This window comes from Phocoena phocoena, chromosome 15 (genome assembly GCF_963924675.1).
Source record: "Phocoena phocoena chromosome 15, mPhoPho1.1, whole genome shotgun sequence".
Classification (NCBI taxonomy): domain Eukaryota; kingdom Metazoa; phylum Chordata; class Mammalia; order Artiodactyla; family Phocoenidae; genus Phocoena; species Phocoena phocoena.
The window spans coordinates 64,057,311-64,074,933 of record NC_089233.1 but is presented as its reverse complement, the minus strand read 5'-3'; the positions used below and the strand labels follow the sequence as shown (position 1 = coordinate 64,074,933).

The window sequence follows — 17,623 nt, the reverse complement described above, 5'->3', positions numbered from 1 at the left end:
ATTCTAGCGGTTCTCCAGGAGAGCCTTTTCAACACACAGGTGGAGGGGATTCTGATTCAGGAGTTTGCGGTTAGGGCTTAGGCAACCTTTTTAAAATAAAGTCCCCCGCGGGAATTTTATAGTGGTTGGGTCAGGCTGACACACCTGAAGCAACTGCTCAAACTTCACGTTGCTAAGAGGGGGACGGCCTGTGTCACACGTGCTTCCTAACGTGATGCAACGGGGGGACCAGCACCACCTGGGAAGCATCCTCGCCAAAAAGGTCAATCCAGTCAGGCCTGTAGATCTACTCAGGCTACATGGGGAAGAGAGACATGGTAAAAGTGAACCTAAGTCAGACAGAGAAAGACAAATACCATATGATATTGCTTATACGTGGAATCTAAAAAAAAGGAACTTATCTACAAAATGAACTTATCTACAAAACAGACATAGTTATAGATGTAGAAAATGAACTTATGGTTACCATGCGGTAAGAAGGGGCGAGGGATAAATTGGAAGATTGGGATCGACATATACACACTGCTATATATAAAATAGATAACTAATTTCTTCAACAGATATAGGGAGAAAAGAGAAGCAAGGTGACTGCTGTAAATGAAAAGGGCCTTAAGAGACGAATGATGTGTGGATGCTCTTTGGATCCTGTTGCAAGCAAACAACCGTTAAAGATATTTTTGAGGTAATTTGGGAAAATGAACACTGGGTATTGGATTTTAAGAAATTATTGCTAATTTTGTCGGGTTGGTCATGATTTTGTGGTTGTGTTAAAGATAATCTGTTAGAGGTATGTAATAGAGTATTTAGAGGTGAGACCTGAGATTTTCCTTAAAATACATCACCAAAAAACAAAGGGGGTCGGGGAGGGTAGATGAAACAGCACTGACATAATGTCGATAACTGCTGAAGCAGGGTGATGGGGGCGTTCACATTATCATTCTCCCTACTTGGTAAGTTTAAAATTTTCTGTAATGGAAATTTAGAATAGAGAAGAAAGCTAATAAACAAAAAATTCCCGGGAGGCTGCGCTCACGCCCTCGCTGAGTTTATGTGGAAATTAAACGAGATATCATATAGGTGCTCAATCAATCTTGGTTCCTTTCCTCTCCTTCCAAAGGCCGTCCTATGGCAATGGCTGCCTTCCGGTCCCTAGCAGTCTATTGCTGGGGTTATGAGCTGCAACTGGATAGCTCTGCTTGGTTTTCCAGAGCAAAGTCCTGACTCTTTTTTTTCTCTTTCTTTTTTTTTTTCTAAAGTCCTGACTCTTGTCCAAAGAAGACGTTAGCTATCTTGGAATTTCTATCTGAATTCTTGGTCATTCGTCAGGATGGGGTGGAACAGATGAGAGGGTGCTGGGATGGAGCCCATCCACAGGTCCCAGCTCCTTCCCACACACACCACCAGAAGTTCTCAGGAATTTGAGACTGGTCCAAGGTCTCCACCAGCAAGGAGCAGTTGTGGGAAGTGCACACCCAGGGCTGGGAAAGGCAGGGTAGAGGAGGGAATGTCCTTAATAATTCATGTATCTCTATCAGGGCTATGACTGTTATCAGCTAACAGTGCCTGGCACATAACAGTGGCTCAAAAATGTTAGTTCTCCTCTCCTCACGCTTTATCAGTTAGCACAGACAACCACTGGTTGACACTGATCCAAGAATAAGAACAAGATAAAGAATAGGTGTTCAGAAAACCAGGAAACACATCCAAGACATAAGGGAGAGGATTCCTGGGCTGAGGAAATGGAGCTAGATAGGAAAGAAGACCAAAGAACAGGGTGGGGGACAAAGAGAAATGTAGCAGTTTCATAACTTTGCCTAGGCTGAGCCTTGGCCACATCACCTCCTGAACCACCCTTTGACAGACAGGACAAGAGTCGTGATCCCTGATCCATACAATGATATGAAATGCTTTTAAGGAGGCAGTCCCCACCTACAGACAGCAGACACAGCCTCAGAGGAAATGGGCCTTTAAAGTCTGCTCTCAGCCTGAAGCATCTCCAAGGAAAAAGAAGGCCTAGTGTTTCCCCAACTTGCCTAAGCTTAAGAATTGGAATTTCCAGGGGAAGGGCCTGGGAATCCATGTTTATAACAAGAACCTGGTTGATTCTTATGATCAGGCAAGTTAGGGAAACTCTGGGGATTAAGACAGTGTTTCTCAAGGTAATGGATGCCTGCCTCAGAAGCACTTGGGGAATTTATGAGACCATGTGCAGATTCCCAGGCCTGAACCCAGAACCAGAGAATCAGAATAGCAAGAGGTTAGGGGCCTGGAGCCTGGAATCTGAATTCTTAAAAAAGGTTTCTAGGTGATTCTGATGTGCCCTGCAGTTGGAGAGCCATGGAAACAGCATGGTAGCAAAGCGTATGGGCTCTGGAATCATCATGTCCGGGTTTGAAAATGTATTTCCCCATTCACCAACTGTGGGACCTTAGTAGGTTACTTACTGTTTCTCTACACCTCAGTTTACCTATCTGTAAAATGGGGATGATAATAACATATACATATTATACAGTATGTGGAAAACACTTGACATGGGCCTTAGAACATTAACATACTAATTCTAATCTATTATAATCTAAAATAGAATTGAATTGAATCCTCTGTCCCTCTTTCCTCCAGAGTCCTACTGCATTTTCTTGGTACTTCTGCTGCATCCTTCAGTACAGTCTGCCTTGCGACAGGGTGACTTATGTATACATCTGTCTCCCCGACTCGACTCTGGACTTCCAAAGGGCAGAGACTGTGTCTTTTTTAAATGCCCAAACACGTGCATCATGTTCCATTAGAGTCGGAAGGGACTTTAGAAGTCACCTAATCCAGCCCCTCATCCGACAGATGAGGAGACTGAGGGTGAATGATGCGCCCCTCATCACATGGCCAGTGGTTGAACTACAGTCTGAGCCCTGGCACTGCTGCCTACCAGCTACGCCATCTGAGCCTCAAACTCTTCATCTTAAAAAAGGGCACAATGATGTGCAGTTGCCTACTTACTAAGCAGTTGCCTTGCAGTTGCAAGTACTGATGAAGAACTCTTGCAACCTGAGGAGTATTGTTACGAGTACCGCAGACAGGATGCTAGAGTAATTACGGGGCCTATTATTCACTTGTGAGGTTGACATAGGGAGAGAGTCTGTCATGTTTTCCCACAGCATGGCCTTTGAAGCCCTCATCAGTCAGGCCAGAGCCTACCACTTTCAGCTTTAAGCCTTTTAACCTTTTCCTCCAGCCTCGGATCCATTACTTTACCGTCTTATTCATGGCCTAGACTTTCCTCCTAACTCAGTCCAATTAGACCATTTACTAAGTGATCTGACCCATCTCCCTGGCCCTGGCCCTGATGGATCAACTGTTGAATATTATCAGAGACCACAGTTCCCACCCTCTTAGGGTCTTAGTCCTTGGACAAGAAGCTCTAGAAACCGGGACACTCAACTGTGGTATCCTCCAAGCTCTTCCTCAGGGCTTCTTTCCCTGACAGCCGAGTAACCCCCTGTCCCCTCATGACCTTACCATCGTGGTTGGCATTTCCTAATGTCCATGGCTCGTCTGAATCAAAGTGAGTGTCTCCACCAATCCCTGGGCCAGGGAAGTAGGCATGAGCCAGGAATCCTCCTTCGCCATCAAACGGGGAGCTGTCGCCATGGAAGCCAGAAGCAAAGAAGATCATGATGTCGGCCTCCTTCCGGTCACTTTTGACTTCATGGTAGGGCACCTCTTCAAAGGTCAGCGGGGTCACCTTCTGCCACACATCGAAAGCCTGGCGAATAGCTTTCCGCGTGTCTAACTCACCCACCTTTGGGGTGTAGTTGTGAATGCTGGTGAGAGAGGGGAGGATTGATAGGGAGGAACAGACCAAGAATCAGAGACCAGCAGAGCTAAAAGGAACACCAGAGGCCACGTGGGCCTAGAATTCTGCTGAGGTACCTCAGGGGTTGATGCAGAGGTTGGGTGGGCAGGGCTCTGGGTCCCCACCCCTGCCTTTTTACTTAGTGTTTTTATATTTGATCTCTGAAAAAGCTTGTGTTGAATTTGTAGAAAAAAGATTAAGTTGTGCATGGCATTTCCTAAATTTTAAGTTTTTCTCCCAATACATAAAAATGTACATTTATAAAATTTATGAAAACACTTAAACAGGGACTTTTCTGGCGGTGCAGTGGTTAAGACTCCACGCTTCCAATGCAGGGTGCCCGGGTTTGATCCTTGGTCAGGGAACTAGATCTCACATGTCACAACTAAGAGTTCACATGCCACAACTAAGGAGTCCGCCTGCCGCAACTAAGGAGCCCTCGAGCTGCAGCTAAGACCCAGCACAACCAAATAAATAAATTAAATAAAAATAAATATTTTTTAAAAACCCACTTAAACAGTGGAGAGTTTAAGTCAAATATCCTGTAAAAAAATCTTTGGCACCAACTACTACTGTTTGTCTACATAGAAGCTGGTATAGGGTGGCATGTGATTAAATCAGTTATAGGTTTAACTATGTAAGGTTACTGTATCCATATTGCATGGTTCTCCACGATGGAGCATCACTACTTCTGGCTGCTCTGCCCCATGAACACCTGGGGCAAAGACTATTCACCCATTCTACAGGTAAGGAAACTGAAGCCCAGAGAGGTTGCGTGGTAGAAGTTAAGGTTAGAATTGGGTTAGAAGCCACTTCTAACTCTACTCTTGAGGAGACTCTAAGTCTATGCAGTTACTAACCCAGATTCTTCTTAAGTTTCCTCCTCTTGTCAGATTTCTGAAAACATCCTGTTCTGGTCTCTACAGCTTGTGAGCAGGAGAATCCTTAGCTCAACCCAAAGGACCTTTGTCTCAGATCATACTCCTGAACCCAGGGATCCACCTGAGATGGAATCAGAGACTTGAGAGGTGCCAAACAGGGCCCAGCTGAGCCTGCCCTATGCCTGGCCCTGACCCCACCCCATCTGAATCCTGATGTCTGCGTCTGCTGTGATGGGTTCCTTCATCCCTGCCCTTGGTCACTGGGCTGACTTGGAGCCTGATCCTGCTTTGCCCAGACAGTCAAGGGATGACAACTGTTGCAATTCAGTTCCCAGCTCTTTATGCTCCTTAAGAAACGACTGGAACTCTGTGCTGGGAATCTCGGCTGAAGTCCATTAATCAGGCTAAGTGGGGAAGGGATCCAGATCAGAGGGAGTGGGGTTTGGCAAGCAGCGGTAGGGAGGATGGGTTCAGCCATGGTTCTTTATCCCAGGTGAAAGTTACCGAACATACCCCACTTCCTGTAACTAAAAACTCTAGGAATCTGAACAGAGCATAACTCATGAGCCCCTAAAGGACCAAAGAAACCTGAAGCTGGAGACGTAGCATCCTCTGGACGCTACAAGGAGAACAAAGTCATGGGGTCTCAGAGCCTGGCCCTGATCACAGACCCACCTACAGTGTGAGCCTCAGAAACTCAGGCCGGGAAACATCAGAGTGAGGGTGGAGCCAAAGCCAAGGAGGAGGAGAGGGAGTTGAGGCACCTGTAGGTGATGTGCTTCTGCCGCCACTTCTGTCCTGTCAGGGCATAGCGCTTGTTTCTCCGCCTGCGGCTCAAGTGCGGGTGATCAGGGACGCCACATCGGGGTTTCTTCATCCACCTGGGCAGAGAGAGGACACACACACACACACACACCAACACTGTGGTCCCTGGACACTCTAGGAAGGCACTGCAGCTCCCCGGTCCCAGGCTGAATGGCAACATGCACACTCAACCCAGACTCTGGGCCCCTGGCTCTGATGGGGTCCCCGAAAGGAACACGATCGACTGCTCGATTCATCACTTCATTCACTCCTAACTGAATATGAAGAAGCGCTGCTGCATAAGAGACGGGGAGTCAGAAGACACGGGCTTGCTAGTTCCAGCTCCGTCACTAATCATAGGAGCCCAGGCAAGCGACTGAGTCAATGTGAGCCTCAGTTTCCTCATCGGCAACGTGAGAATTCTAGTTCTCACTGGTCTTAGCTTGTGGGGAGCCTCCAAGGAGGGAATGCACGCGGAAATGCTCTGTAAATGAAATTAGATCACATCACTCCCTGCTTTAAAACCTCCCAATGATCTCCCCAATCACCTAGAATAAAACTCAAACTCCTCGGGCTTCCCAGGTGGCGCAGTGGTTGAGAGTCCGCCTGCCGATGCAGGGGACGCAGGTTCGTGCCCCGGTCTGGGAGGATCCCGCGTGCCGCGGAGCGGCTGGGCCCGTGAGCCATGGCCGCTGAGCCTGCGCGTCCGGAGCCTGTGCTCCACACGGGAGAGGCCACAGCAGTGAGAGGCCCCCGTACCACAAAAACAAACAAACAAACAAAAAAAAAAACCTCAAACTCCTCACGTTGGCCCACAGCCCCTGCGTGATCCGCGATCTAACCCCCACCTACGCGTGATGACACCGGCACCCCCTGCTTCCCCACAGGCACTCTGCTCCAGCTCCAGTGGCCTCCCTGCTGTGCCTTGAACATGCTAAGATCATTCAGCTCAGGGTTTTGCATTTGCTGTGTCCTCTGCTTGCCATGCCCTTCTTCTTCACATGGTTTGTTCCCTTACTTCATGAAGGTCTCTGCTCAAATGTCACCCTTTCCAAGAGGACTTCCCTGCCACCCTCTCTAAAATAATTTCCCCCTCCCCATCCCACCTCTATCTGTTTATCCCGCTTAATTTTTCTTTATATCCTTTATCATTGCCTGAAATTACGTCATAGCTTAGCTTTTTGTTTATTCTTTGTCTCTCTTACCAGGTTCTAACTCCATAAGGACAGGAACCTTGTCTGTATCCCCAGTGCCAGCACAGTGCCTGACTCAGAAGGTGTTCAAGAATGATTTGTTGAATGAATGAATGAGAACTTTCCCATGGTAGAAAGGCATAGCTTGGAAGACAGTAAAGTCTCTTTCACTCCAGGTGTTCAAAAAGTGGCTGAACAGGACCTCCCTGGTGGCGCAGTGGTTAAGGGTCCGCCTGCCAACGCAGGGGACACGGGTTCGAGCCCTAGTCTGGGAAGATCCCACATGCCGCGGAGCAACTGAGCCCATGTGCCACAACTACTGAAGCCCGTGCTCCTCAACAAGAGAAACCACCACAATGAGAAGCCCGCGCACCACAATAAAGAGCAGCCTCTGCTCACCGCAACTAGAGAAAGCCCGCGTGCAGCAACGAAGAAGACCCAACACAGCCAAAAATAAAAATAAATAAATAAAAAAGTGGCTGAAAAACTGTAGGACTTGGAGTGTAGCTATCGGCAGCACTTAACTACCCTGTACTGTGATTTGAAATCCATTAGTCTGTTGTCTCTAGTAAATAGTAAATTCTTTGAGGACAGGAACTGTTTTGTGTTCATCGTGTCCTTAGAAGCTAGCCTTGTGCTTGGAACTAAGTAAATCCTGATAACTGTTTGCTGTCAGGTTAGGTTGCATTAGGGAACAGTGAGCCTGGGACTTCATTGGGGGTATAAAATAGGGGCCAGGATAGGAGATTTAAAAGATCACGGCTGATTGGAAGGGCCATCCTTGCATTTCATGTCTCTGTGCTGCCCTAATGACCAGCTCACTGAACTATAGATTGAGATCGCTGGAGGAAAAACAGTCTGGCCTTATTTGCAGTTGTTGAAAGCAGTTGCCTTTGGCAATAGAGAGAAAAGGAGACAGAGACTATTTTAACCAAATATTAAGGGACTTGAGGGACTTAACCAGGTCTTTCTCATTTTGTATGCTTTACATCACCTAGAATGTCCACACTCGGAAATCAATAACAAAAGACAAAATAATAACAATAACATGCGTGGGTATAAATGTTGATCATTTTCACAGTGTTCACTTACTTATTTTAAAAAAAAATAAATTTGATTCTCAAAACAGCTCTGTGAGGTAATCAGAAATGATTGTTCCCAATTTTACAGACGAGGGAAAAGGTACAGAGATAAATCGAGTAACTTGCAAACTATAGCAAACTGTGAGGCAGGACTGGGACTTCGTTGAATGAATGAATGAACGATTAATTAATGCAATTTGAGAAACAAAAGCTGGGGCTTTTCTTCTTTATTTTTCTTTTCTGTGCTTAGCACAAGTTTGGGTTAGAGGAACTATGTTTGTTGAATGAATGAAGGAGTGAATAATGTGCGATATTTCCCAAGGTAGGCACTCAAAAATAGTATTTTAAAGTGCTAATCTAGCTTCCTTTCACTGACAGTCCCTGGGAAGAGACCCAGGAGGCACCTCCAGGAGGCTGAACTAGACCTGGAAGGGCCCCCAGGGAGGAAACAGGCCCAGAGAGAGGCAGCGATTGCCCAAGGTCACAGAGCTGGAGCCAAAACTAAGGTCTCCAAGTTCTACCCGCAAACACCCTCCGCATCAGGTCTGGGATTAAGTGCGAGCACCTTCCTCCTTCCCAAGCCTCCAAAACAGCGTTCCCCGCCTTCCTACGAAGAGCTGGGGGCAGAGCGGCAAGTGGGAAATGCCATCTTCCTCCCTCAGATCTTTCCCTCTGCCTCCTTCTCTTACTGCCACCTGCCACTCTCTGAAGCCTGTCCAACAGACCTGCGGCTTCTGGAACAGAGCGAAACCCAAGGCCAGGTGGTGCCTCAGCAGACACACCAGTGCTCCTGCCCCGGGATGCGCTGCCATGAGCCCTGCACAAAGCCCTCAAAATAACCTCCGCTTTGAAAGGCGGTCAGGCTCTCTTTGACCAGCTGGCTCGTGAGGCCACAGGGCCAAGGAGTCCACTGTACTCACAGCATCATAGGAGCGGTCAAATGTATTATCTCAGAATTTCACAATCTCACAATCAGAGAATTTGAGGAATAGAAAATGTTCATACAGAATTTTAGTATCATAAAACCCCAGACTCGGACTTCCCTGGTGGCACAGTGGTTAAGAATCTGCCTGCCAATGCAGGGGACACGGATTCGAGCCCTGGTCTGGGATGATCCCACATGCCGTGGAGCAACTAAGCCCGTGCGCCACAACTACTGAGCCTGCGCTCTAGAGCCTGCGAGCCACAGCCACTGAGCCTGTGTTCCACAACTACCGAAGCCCGCGTGCCTAGAGCCCGTGCTCCACAACAAGAGAGGCCACCACAATGAGAAGCCCACACACCACAACGAAGAGTAGCCCCCGCTCGCCACAACTAGAGAGAGCCCGCGCACAGCTACAACGAAGACCCAATGCAGCCAAAAAATAAATTAAAAAAAAAAAAAGAATCCGCCTTCCAATGCAGGGGATGCGGGTTCGATCCCTGGTCGGGGAACTAAGATCCCAAATGTCGTGAGGCAACTAAGCCCACGCAGCACAACTACTGAACCCGCACACCACAACGAAAAATCCCGTATGCCGCAACTAAGACCCGACACAGCCAAAAAACAAAACAAAACAAAAAACCCCCAGACTCACTAAATTTTAAAAGCTTAGAATAATGGAATCTAGAATTTAAAAGTCAAAAATCCAACACTTCCCCCACCCACCCCCGTGTAAATGAACAAGATGAGGCCCAGAGAGATGCTTATCTCAAGGAGTGACTCACCCAAGGGATGGATTGATCCTGGATCCACAATTGGCTAGATTTCCTGTTCTCCACCCACTGACTTCCCTGCATCCTCCCCCAGCCCCGCTCCTTCTTTCCACCTGAGCTCGGGCTCTTGCCCCTCCCCCACTGCTTGGGAAACTCACTCCAGCTCTTGGTCATGCCTTTGTGGCAGCTATGGCTTTTCTTAAACAGCTTTAATAACTTTCATGGCTATTCCTTAAAAATATATATAATATACTCAACTCTCTCCCATCTTAAACCAACAAAAATTCATCCCTCTCTAGCTCCAACCAGGGACTGAACCCCGGCCATGGCAGTGGATGCCCAGAATCCTAACCACTAGGCCGTCAGGCAACTCCCACTGATCAGCTTCTTGAAAGTTGTCCCTACCTTTGTCATCCCCACTCCTCACCTCCCCTTCTCCCCACCGCAATCTGACTTTCCTGCCACCACTCCAGGGAGGTTTCAATGGCCAACCTCTTTGTTACTAAACTCAGCAGACACCTTTCAGTCTCCTGTTTGACCACCATGGCAGCCGACCCTGCTGACCATCCTCCTTCACGGCCATGGCATCCCTGCCCTGGGCTTCCTTCACCTCTCAGGCTGCTCCTTCTCGGCTTGTTTTTTTTTTTTTTTTTGCGGTACACGGGCCTCTCACTGCTGTGGCCTCTCCCGTTGCGGAGCACAGGCTCTGGACGCGCAGTCTCAGCGTCCATGGCTCACGGGCCCAGCCGCTCCGCGAAATGTGGGATCTTCCCGGACCGGGGCACGAACCCGTGCCCCCTGCATCGGCAGGCGGACTCTCAACCACTGCACCACCAGGGAAGCCCTCTCAGCTTATTTTGTGAGTTCCATCCCAAGCACTCTTCTCTCCCTCCTCTTTATCCTCTCCCTGAGTATAAAAACCATCCCTGTAGCTTGGCTTACTTGTCATTACCTCCTAAGTATCTCCCTGAACCTCAGTGTTTCCTTCTGAGTTCTAGACCAGTGTAGCTAGATGATGGTGTTTTTCACTAAATGGGGAGCCTCTGGAGGGCAGGGATCAAAGGACCAAGCCCAGTGCCTGGCACACGCAGGCATTCAGCAAATACTTGATAAATGGGAATAGTGGAATAAGACTTGCCAACTCATTATTATTTTAGAGTCTCTGTATCAAGTGAGATGTGGACATCTCAGGAATGCCAGAGGGGTGACTCACAGACCCACAAGTTATTAGTGTCAGAGGAGATTTAAGACCATCTATAACCAAACCCTTTACTGTGCTGATAAGGAAACTGAGACCCAGAAGGGTTAAGAGTCTTGTCCAAGGTCACACAGCAAGTTTACGGCAGAGCACATCCCCAGCTCACATAGGAAAGGGCACCTCGGTGTACTCCCTCCCAGGATGACACTGCAGGGGTAAAAGATAGGAAGGTAGGATGGGCATGGTATACAGATGAGGCCATGACAAATGTGAACCCAAATGTAAGTCTGGAAAGTTCAAAGGCACAATGTCCTATGCAAATCTTACTCGATTGTTGTCTGATCCAACACACCGGTGACTGGGATCCCGTAAAACTGCTGCATAGTGGCGACTGCTGACTGTAAGGCCTTCCCTGAGTGCAACGCAGATGCCCGTGAGTCATAGGGCAGCAGATAGCCGTATGACTTTAACCAGTTCTGAAAGACATGTGAAAAGAAAAGGATGCATTACGCGAGAGAAGGCTCTGTTCTACCTGGGCAGAGATTTGCCCTTGAAACCAGGGATCGTTTTACCTGAGGGACTTATGGACTCAGCCTCTGATTCCTGCCTCCTTCATTCCCTCCTGCAGACACTGTCAAATTAACCTCCAGAAAACCCAGCTCTTGTTGGCTGACTCTTCTGCTATAAAACTTTCACTGGATCTCTACTGGCTGCAGAATAAAGATTAAATTGCATTCCAGTCTTTCCAGTACCTTGCCTCTTTACCATGTAGGTGTTTTCCACTGATATATGACTACACATGCAAGAGCACCAGAACAGTTCATTCTCGGAAGCAGACTGGCCTGATAAAACGCTGTGCCACCCAGAAACCCACTGTGTCCAAAGGCACAGTCTGCTGAAGAATCATGTTGTAGAATATTAATAGGCATGAGATTATCTGTGGTCTTTATTGCTAATCTCTCCAAAAGAGCAAGCCATTATAAATAAATATAAACAAAATAAGCAAAACAATGTATTATTTAATTTAAATATGAGTACACAAATATATGCACAGAAAAAAGCCTAGAAGGGCGCACATAACATAATAATAGTATGGTTATGTAAGAGAATTCTTTGTTTTTAGGGAATACATGCTGAAGTATTTCAGCTTACATAACGGTGCACAATGTCTGCAACTTTTTCTTCAACAGAATCAGGGGAAAAATAGAGAGAAAGGGGGAGAGGAGAGAGAGGGAGAAAAAAAACCCCCACAAATATAGTTAAATGTTAGGAGTTGGGGAATGTGGGTGAAACGTATTCAGGAATTCTTTGTCCTATTCTTGAAAACTTTTCTGGAAGTCTAAAATAATGTCAAAATTTTTTTCAGTAAAAAAAGAATTAATTTGAATATCTTTTGTTATAATATCTTGGGGGACTTTTTTCTGTGCTTTTCTAAATTTTATGCATGGAGTCACTTTTTTTTTAAGAAGGAGAAAAACTTTAAAAGGGCAAAAGAGTCTGAAAGTAGTTTGGATGAAGAAGCTCAAACAAACAATGAATCTGAAGGACAGCAAAGTAAAGATGATTATTTCCACCAACAAGCACGAGGGATGGAAACAGAAGAAATCAGAAGAAAACACAGCACCAGGAAATATCTGTGGCACCAATTGGAAAATGGGGGAAATATCCACATATCTATGGAATCCACAAGCATGTCCTATAAGGAGCACACCTACACACTGGTCTCTAAAACACACAGGACCTGCTGCTCTTCCTCAGAGGATTATCTTGAACATCAAGTAAGCTAATGAAGCAGAAAGATCTTAGGAAGCTGGCTTATATCCTTCCCATCTATAGTTTTGTTTCTTGTTTCTATATGAACAGTCTTACTGTGGACGCATCTGTTACAAGTCAAATCAAACCATTTTGGGAAGGAGGCAGACCAGAAACTATAAACAAGTTGTTATTTATTTCATCCCAGGTGGTTATCACATCTTTACTGCCTTGTGATGAAATCTATCTGACTGAGTAAGAACAGAAGAGTCATGGGACTTCCCTGGTGGTACAGTGGTTAAGGCTCCACGCTCCCAATGCAGGGGGCCTGGGTTCAATCCCTGGCCTGGGAAATAGATCCCACATGCATGTCACAACTAAGAGTTTGCATGCCACAACTAAGGAGCCTGCCTGCTGCAGCTAAGGAGCCCATGAGCCACAACTAAGGAGCTTGCCTGCCACAACTGAGACTCAACAAACCAAATACATAAATAAATAAATATTTTTTAAAAACCCAAAAACAAAACAGTCAGAATAATAAAGTCTTAAAGCATCCACAAGAGAGTGACAACCTTACCTCTTTCATGTTTGAGATCCAAAACCTGTTTTTCATTCTAAATTTTGGCACAGGATTTCAATACTTCTTGCACTTTCCCAAACTTTGAATCTCTTTCATGCCTTTGTATGTTTCCCCCATCTGCCTGGCATATTTCTTCTTTTTTTTTTTTTCCTAAAATTGACCATTGTAACCATTTTATTTAGTTTTTAGAAATGCTTTATTTATTTATTTATGGCTGTGTTTGGTCTTCGTTGCTGCACGCGGGCTTTCTCTAGTTGCGGCAAGCGGGGGCTACTCTTCATTGCAGTGCGCGGGCTTCTCATTGCAGTGGCTTCTCTTGTGGAGCACGGGCTCTAGGCACGCGGGCTTCAGTAGTTGTGGCATGCGGGCTCAGTAGTTGTGTCTCTCAGGCTCTAGAGCACGGGCTCAGTAGTTGTGGCGCACGTGCTTAGTTGCTCCGCGGCATGTGGGATCTTCCCGGACCAGGGCTTGCACCCTTGTCCCCTGCATTGGCAGGCGGATTCTTAACCACTGTGCCATCAGGGAAGTCCCTATGCCTGGCATATTTCTAAGTTTGGCAAAAATCTTTCATTATTTTAAGGTTCAGTTCATAAATTACTCCCTCTGAAAGACTTGTCTCACTCCTCAGCCTGTTATTTTCTTCCTCTTCTGTGCTCCCTAAATCCCCTGTTACAGATGGTATAGCTCTTATAATATTGGGCTCTAATCATTACTTTATGTATCAGACTCTGAGCTCTGAGTTCCTCCAGGGAAGGGTCTGTGTTTTAATCATCTCTCTATATCCGGTGCCCAGGAAGTGCCTGACAAAGTAGCTGATCATTGTCTCCATTCAACAAACATTACTGGGCACTGACTACCTGCTGGGCACTGTGCATGGCTCTGGGGATACAACGATGAATAAGGAGCTCACAGACCAACAAGTAAACCCACCATGAAAATACAGCACTAACAATCAGGTGTGTAGAGGGTTCCATGGGAGAACGAAGGTGGGGGGCCTTATCCACATGGAGGGGTGGAGATGGGGAGCAAGGGGGAACTCAGGGGAGGCTTCCAGGTGGGGCTAAGTCTTGAAGGATTGCACAGCGTGTGCAATTGCCTGGAGGTGTTGGGATGCACAGCACATTCTGAGCGGTATTTAAAATGGCTGGAACTTGCGGGAGAGGAGTGTGGTGATGAGTGGAGAGGATTGGAAAGGAGGGGAGTGGGGAGAGACGATTTGCCATTAATTATCTGTTCACAAAGTGGGCAACTTACAGAGAATCACTTGTGACTTGACTGTGGTCTCGGATCAGCCAGAAAGCTCATTTAAAGCATCTGGAAATGGACATGATAGGGCAACTGACAAGGTACCTGTCTATTCATCCAGCTCCAGTTTCTATTCCCAGGTCAGTTATGTCATCAAAGCATTAAGTTCCTGCACAGTATTCCTCAGCCCCTCCCAGCCAGCATGCCACATTCCGTTCTTTCTTTACAGAAACTTCAATGAAGAATTGTTGGGTTGAATAAACAGGGAGGTATAGTGGGAAAGAGGTGCACAGTCCTGAGATGGAATCCCGGCTTCACCACTTGCCAGCTGTGTGACTTTGGACAAACTGAGCTTCAGTTTCCTTCTTTGTAAAATGTAAACAATGACCTTCCTCCACAGGATTGCTGTTAAGATGAAATGATCAAATGTACCTGACATATAATCACTCAAAAGTGATTCGTTTGTTATCCCTTTGGATGGTGTCTCTGTTACCTTTTGTAAAATCAACGTGGAGAACATGGTCTTTGACTCCTTCCCTGCCTTTTGAAATCTAGTCATCCTGCCCTCCCCCTGGACCAAGAGCCAGTCCTCGTGGGTCCTATGGAGGGTAGTGCATCTGTCACAGTCAAGTCTGCCTGCTCTCGGGTGACCTATGGGCATGACCATCTCTCACACAGCACTGGGAACACTGCATTCAGAGAGATGACAGCTGACTTTAATTGTTCTCTTCGCCCTGTCGCTCAGCTTTATTGGGACGAAACACAATCACTTTCTATCAAGCTTTAGCTTGAGGAAAATGGTTTCCCTACAGGAGATTCTGCATACTTTCTGGTTTCAGAAAATGCACGCTGGGAAACCCAGTGGTTTTCCATTTTTGGCCTTTCTGCCAGAAATCTTTCAGTCAAATTTATAGCATAAGTGTTGAACACGGTGATGCTTGGAAGTTGCTATTACTTTTTTCATCTTTCCAACCACCAAATTATGTTTCATCCTTAAAAATCTTACTTAAAAACATTGCTTCACTCTGTAAACTGCCTCAAACCCTTCCAAAAAGAGGTGTGGTACAAACTAAAATCCAATACCTCCCTATCTGTGGACTCAGTTCTCTTAAAATCCAATTAGGATGAATTACAGCATTTGGGAAATGGCTGGGGAACTTTCGACAGATAATTCTGACAAACCAGTCAACCGACCGAGTATTTTTTGAGCACCTACCTCCAAGCTAGTATGGAATTTAAGGATCTTCTTCCCTCCTGCCCTCATTACTACGTATGGTAGGAGATAAGGAACAGGGAATTTTTGGCATATACTTTCTTCAGCCTTCTAAAACTTTGGGGAATTGAAAGTAGCTCTTCCTCTGTAAAGGGCAACCCAGTTTACCCAGCTCCTTTTTTTGGATACTCAAGCAAGGAGCATCTCAAAGCCAATCAGGATCCATTATGAAGTTCTCAGCAGTGTCAGGAGTTAGGATCTAAGGACTCAGGTCTTAGGCAAATGTCTAGTTCAGGGCCAAACACTGGAATGGATCAGCCTTCTCTGGGTTCTGCTTCCCTCCCAAGTTCACTGGGAGCTCAGGGGCAGACCCTTAAGAGGGGAAATGGGAGGGGGAGGAACTGGTCAAAGGACAGCTCTAAGCCAGGGAGTGTGTGTGTGTGTGCGTGCGAGTGTGTGTGTGTGTGTGTGTGTGTGTGTTATAGGGTGGAAGGCTAAGGACTATGCATTAGGGACCAGACAGTTCCAACTTCTGCTGTTTAACCCTGTCTCTGCCATTCACCTGCTCTGTGACCCAGGCAATCCTCTGACTTCTCTGAGCAGAAGCTCCTAATGTTGAAGTCTTCTACGCTCCAGTAGTCCCAAGTCCAGAACATTCCCTGCCCTTTCACACTTCCAGGCTGTTCCTGCTGCCAACAGAGCCCATTCTCTTTATGCATGTTAGCAAACTCATCCTTCAAAATCTAGCTGAAATGTCACCTCCTTTGGAAAACCTTCCTTAACTCTCCCTGGCAGAGCTAGGGGGCACCCTCTTTACTCCTGCAGTGCTTACTTCTCTAAACGTTGCTCTAAACGTAACTACCATGGTGCATCACACCTGTTGGTTGATATGTTTTCCCCACTAGATTGAGTTCCCAAGGAGCAGAGACTGTCAGATTTATTTTTATATCTGCTACAGTACTTAGCACAGTGCCTGGCATAATAAATAATCACTGAATGAATGAGTGAGTGAAGGAAGGAATGAATGAGTGAACAAACAGTTGGTCTAGGAGGTACTGTCTGGGTACCAACGAAGGGATTTCATCTTGGGAAGGTTTAATGAGTCATACACATGAAAGCACCAAACACAATCCTTGGTATCTATTAGGGACTGAAAAAACCGTTTTTGCTGAAATTCAATCTTTTGTGGTTTGACTTCTTTGCCTGATGAGGCAAGAGGCTCCATTGTCTCATTTGAAAAAAGATAAAATCCACTAAAGGAAAAAAAAAAAAGTCCCATTCAGTTTTAAACAGAATGACCTACCTTTCATCTTTTTACACCTGGATCCATTAATCAATCACCAGCCGTGTCAGAATTCTAATCTTTACAGCTCAGTTAACCAACTCTAAGATGTCTGTCACCCTTTAAGTGCTGAAAAAGGTGTAAACCCAGAGGAAAGCGAGAAAGATCTCAGAGTGCGAGCAGGGACCAAAATAGCTGGGCTGAACCGAAGATGGAGAGACTACCAACAACACCGCGTGATTGGTCCGCTGGCCAGAAGGCGGGATTTTGGTTCCCGAGAAGCCGAAGCTGAGATGTTTAGCTGCAGTGGCAGGCAAAGGAGAGAGCGGAGAATAACAAGGAGAAAAAAAGTGGCCCGAAGAGGGAAGAGAGCGGCAGACAGCAGAGGCGGTGGTGAGATTAGAAGTGTCAATGGAGGCGGCAAGTAGCAGATCAACTGGTGTGCTGCCGTTTGCTCTTGGAAAACAGATATGGCCATGGGGGAGGAGAGAGATGGATCGGTCAAAACAGCGTCTCCTGGGGCTGTTCAGGAGCATTGCATCTGGTTGGATGTGAACCCAAACCATACTGTAGAGGCCTGGAGAAGGAGCAGGGGAATGATTAGGATCTGGTGTTTGGTCAGGAATCCAGTGGGTCTGAAGGTAATGTCAGAAAGGCCAGAGGCAAGTCTACAAAGAAGGGACAGGCAGGAAGGTGTTAAATTTGGAAGCATGGGCTGGAATGAGAAAGAAAGAATCAAAGATCTTGATCAAAGAGTTTGGGCAGCTGAGGTCATAATCTAGGGTGACAATGTGAGTAACAGGAACAAGGCATCGACCTCAACATGCATGGGAAGTCCAAGTCCAGTTCTA

General features: G+C 46.5%; 1 protein-coding gene across 1 annotated transcript in view; it reads right to left on the bottom strand.

The window, feature by feature from the left end:
• MMP24 (matrix metallopeptidase 24) overlaps positions 1 to 17,623 on the bottom strand; it is a 44,250-nt gene that overhangs the window by 13,127 nt on the left and 13,500 nt on the right. Inside the window, exons 2-4 of the mRNA XM_065891908.1 lie at positions 11,028 to 11,176; positions 5,493 to 5,609; positions 3,511 to 3,815 (exon numbers count right to left, since the gene is read on the bottom strand). Coding sequence (XP_065747980.1) covers positions 3,511 to 3,815; positions 5,493 to 5,609; positions 11,028 to 11,176 — 571 coding nt within the window. The remainder of the gene's footprint in view (positions 1 to 3,510; positions 3,816 to 5,492; positions 5,610 to 11,027; positions 11,177 to 17,623) is intronic.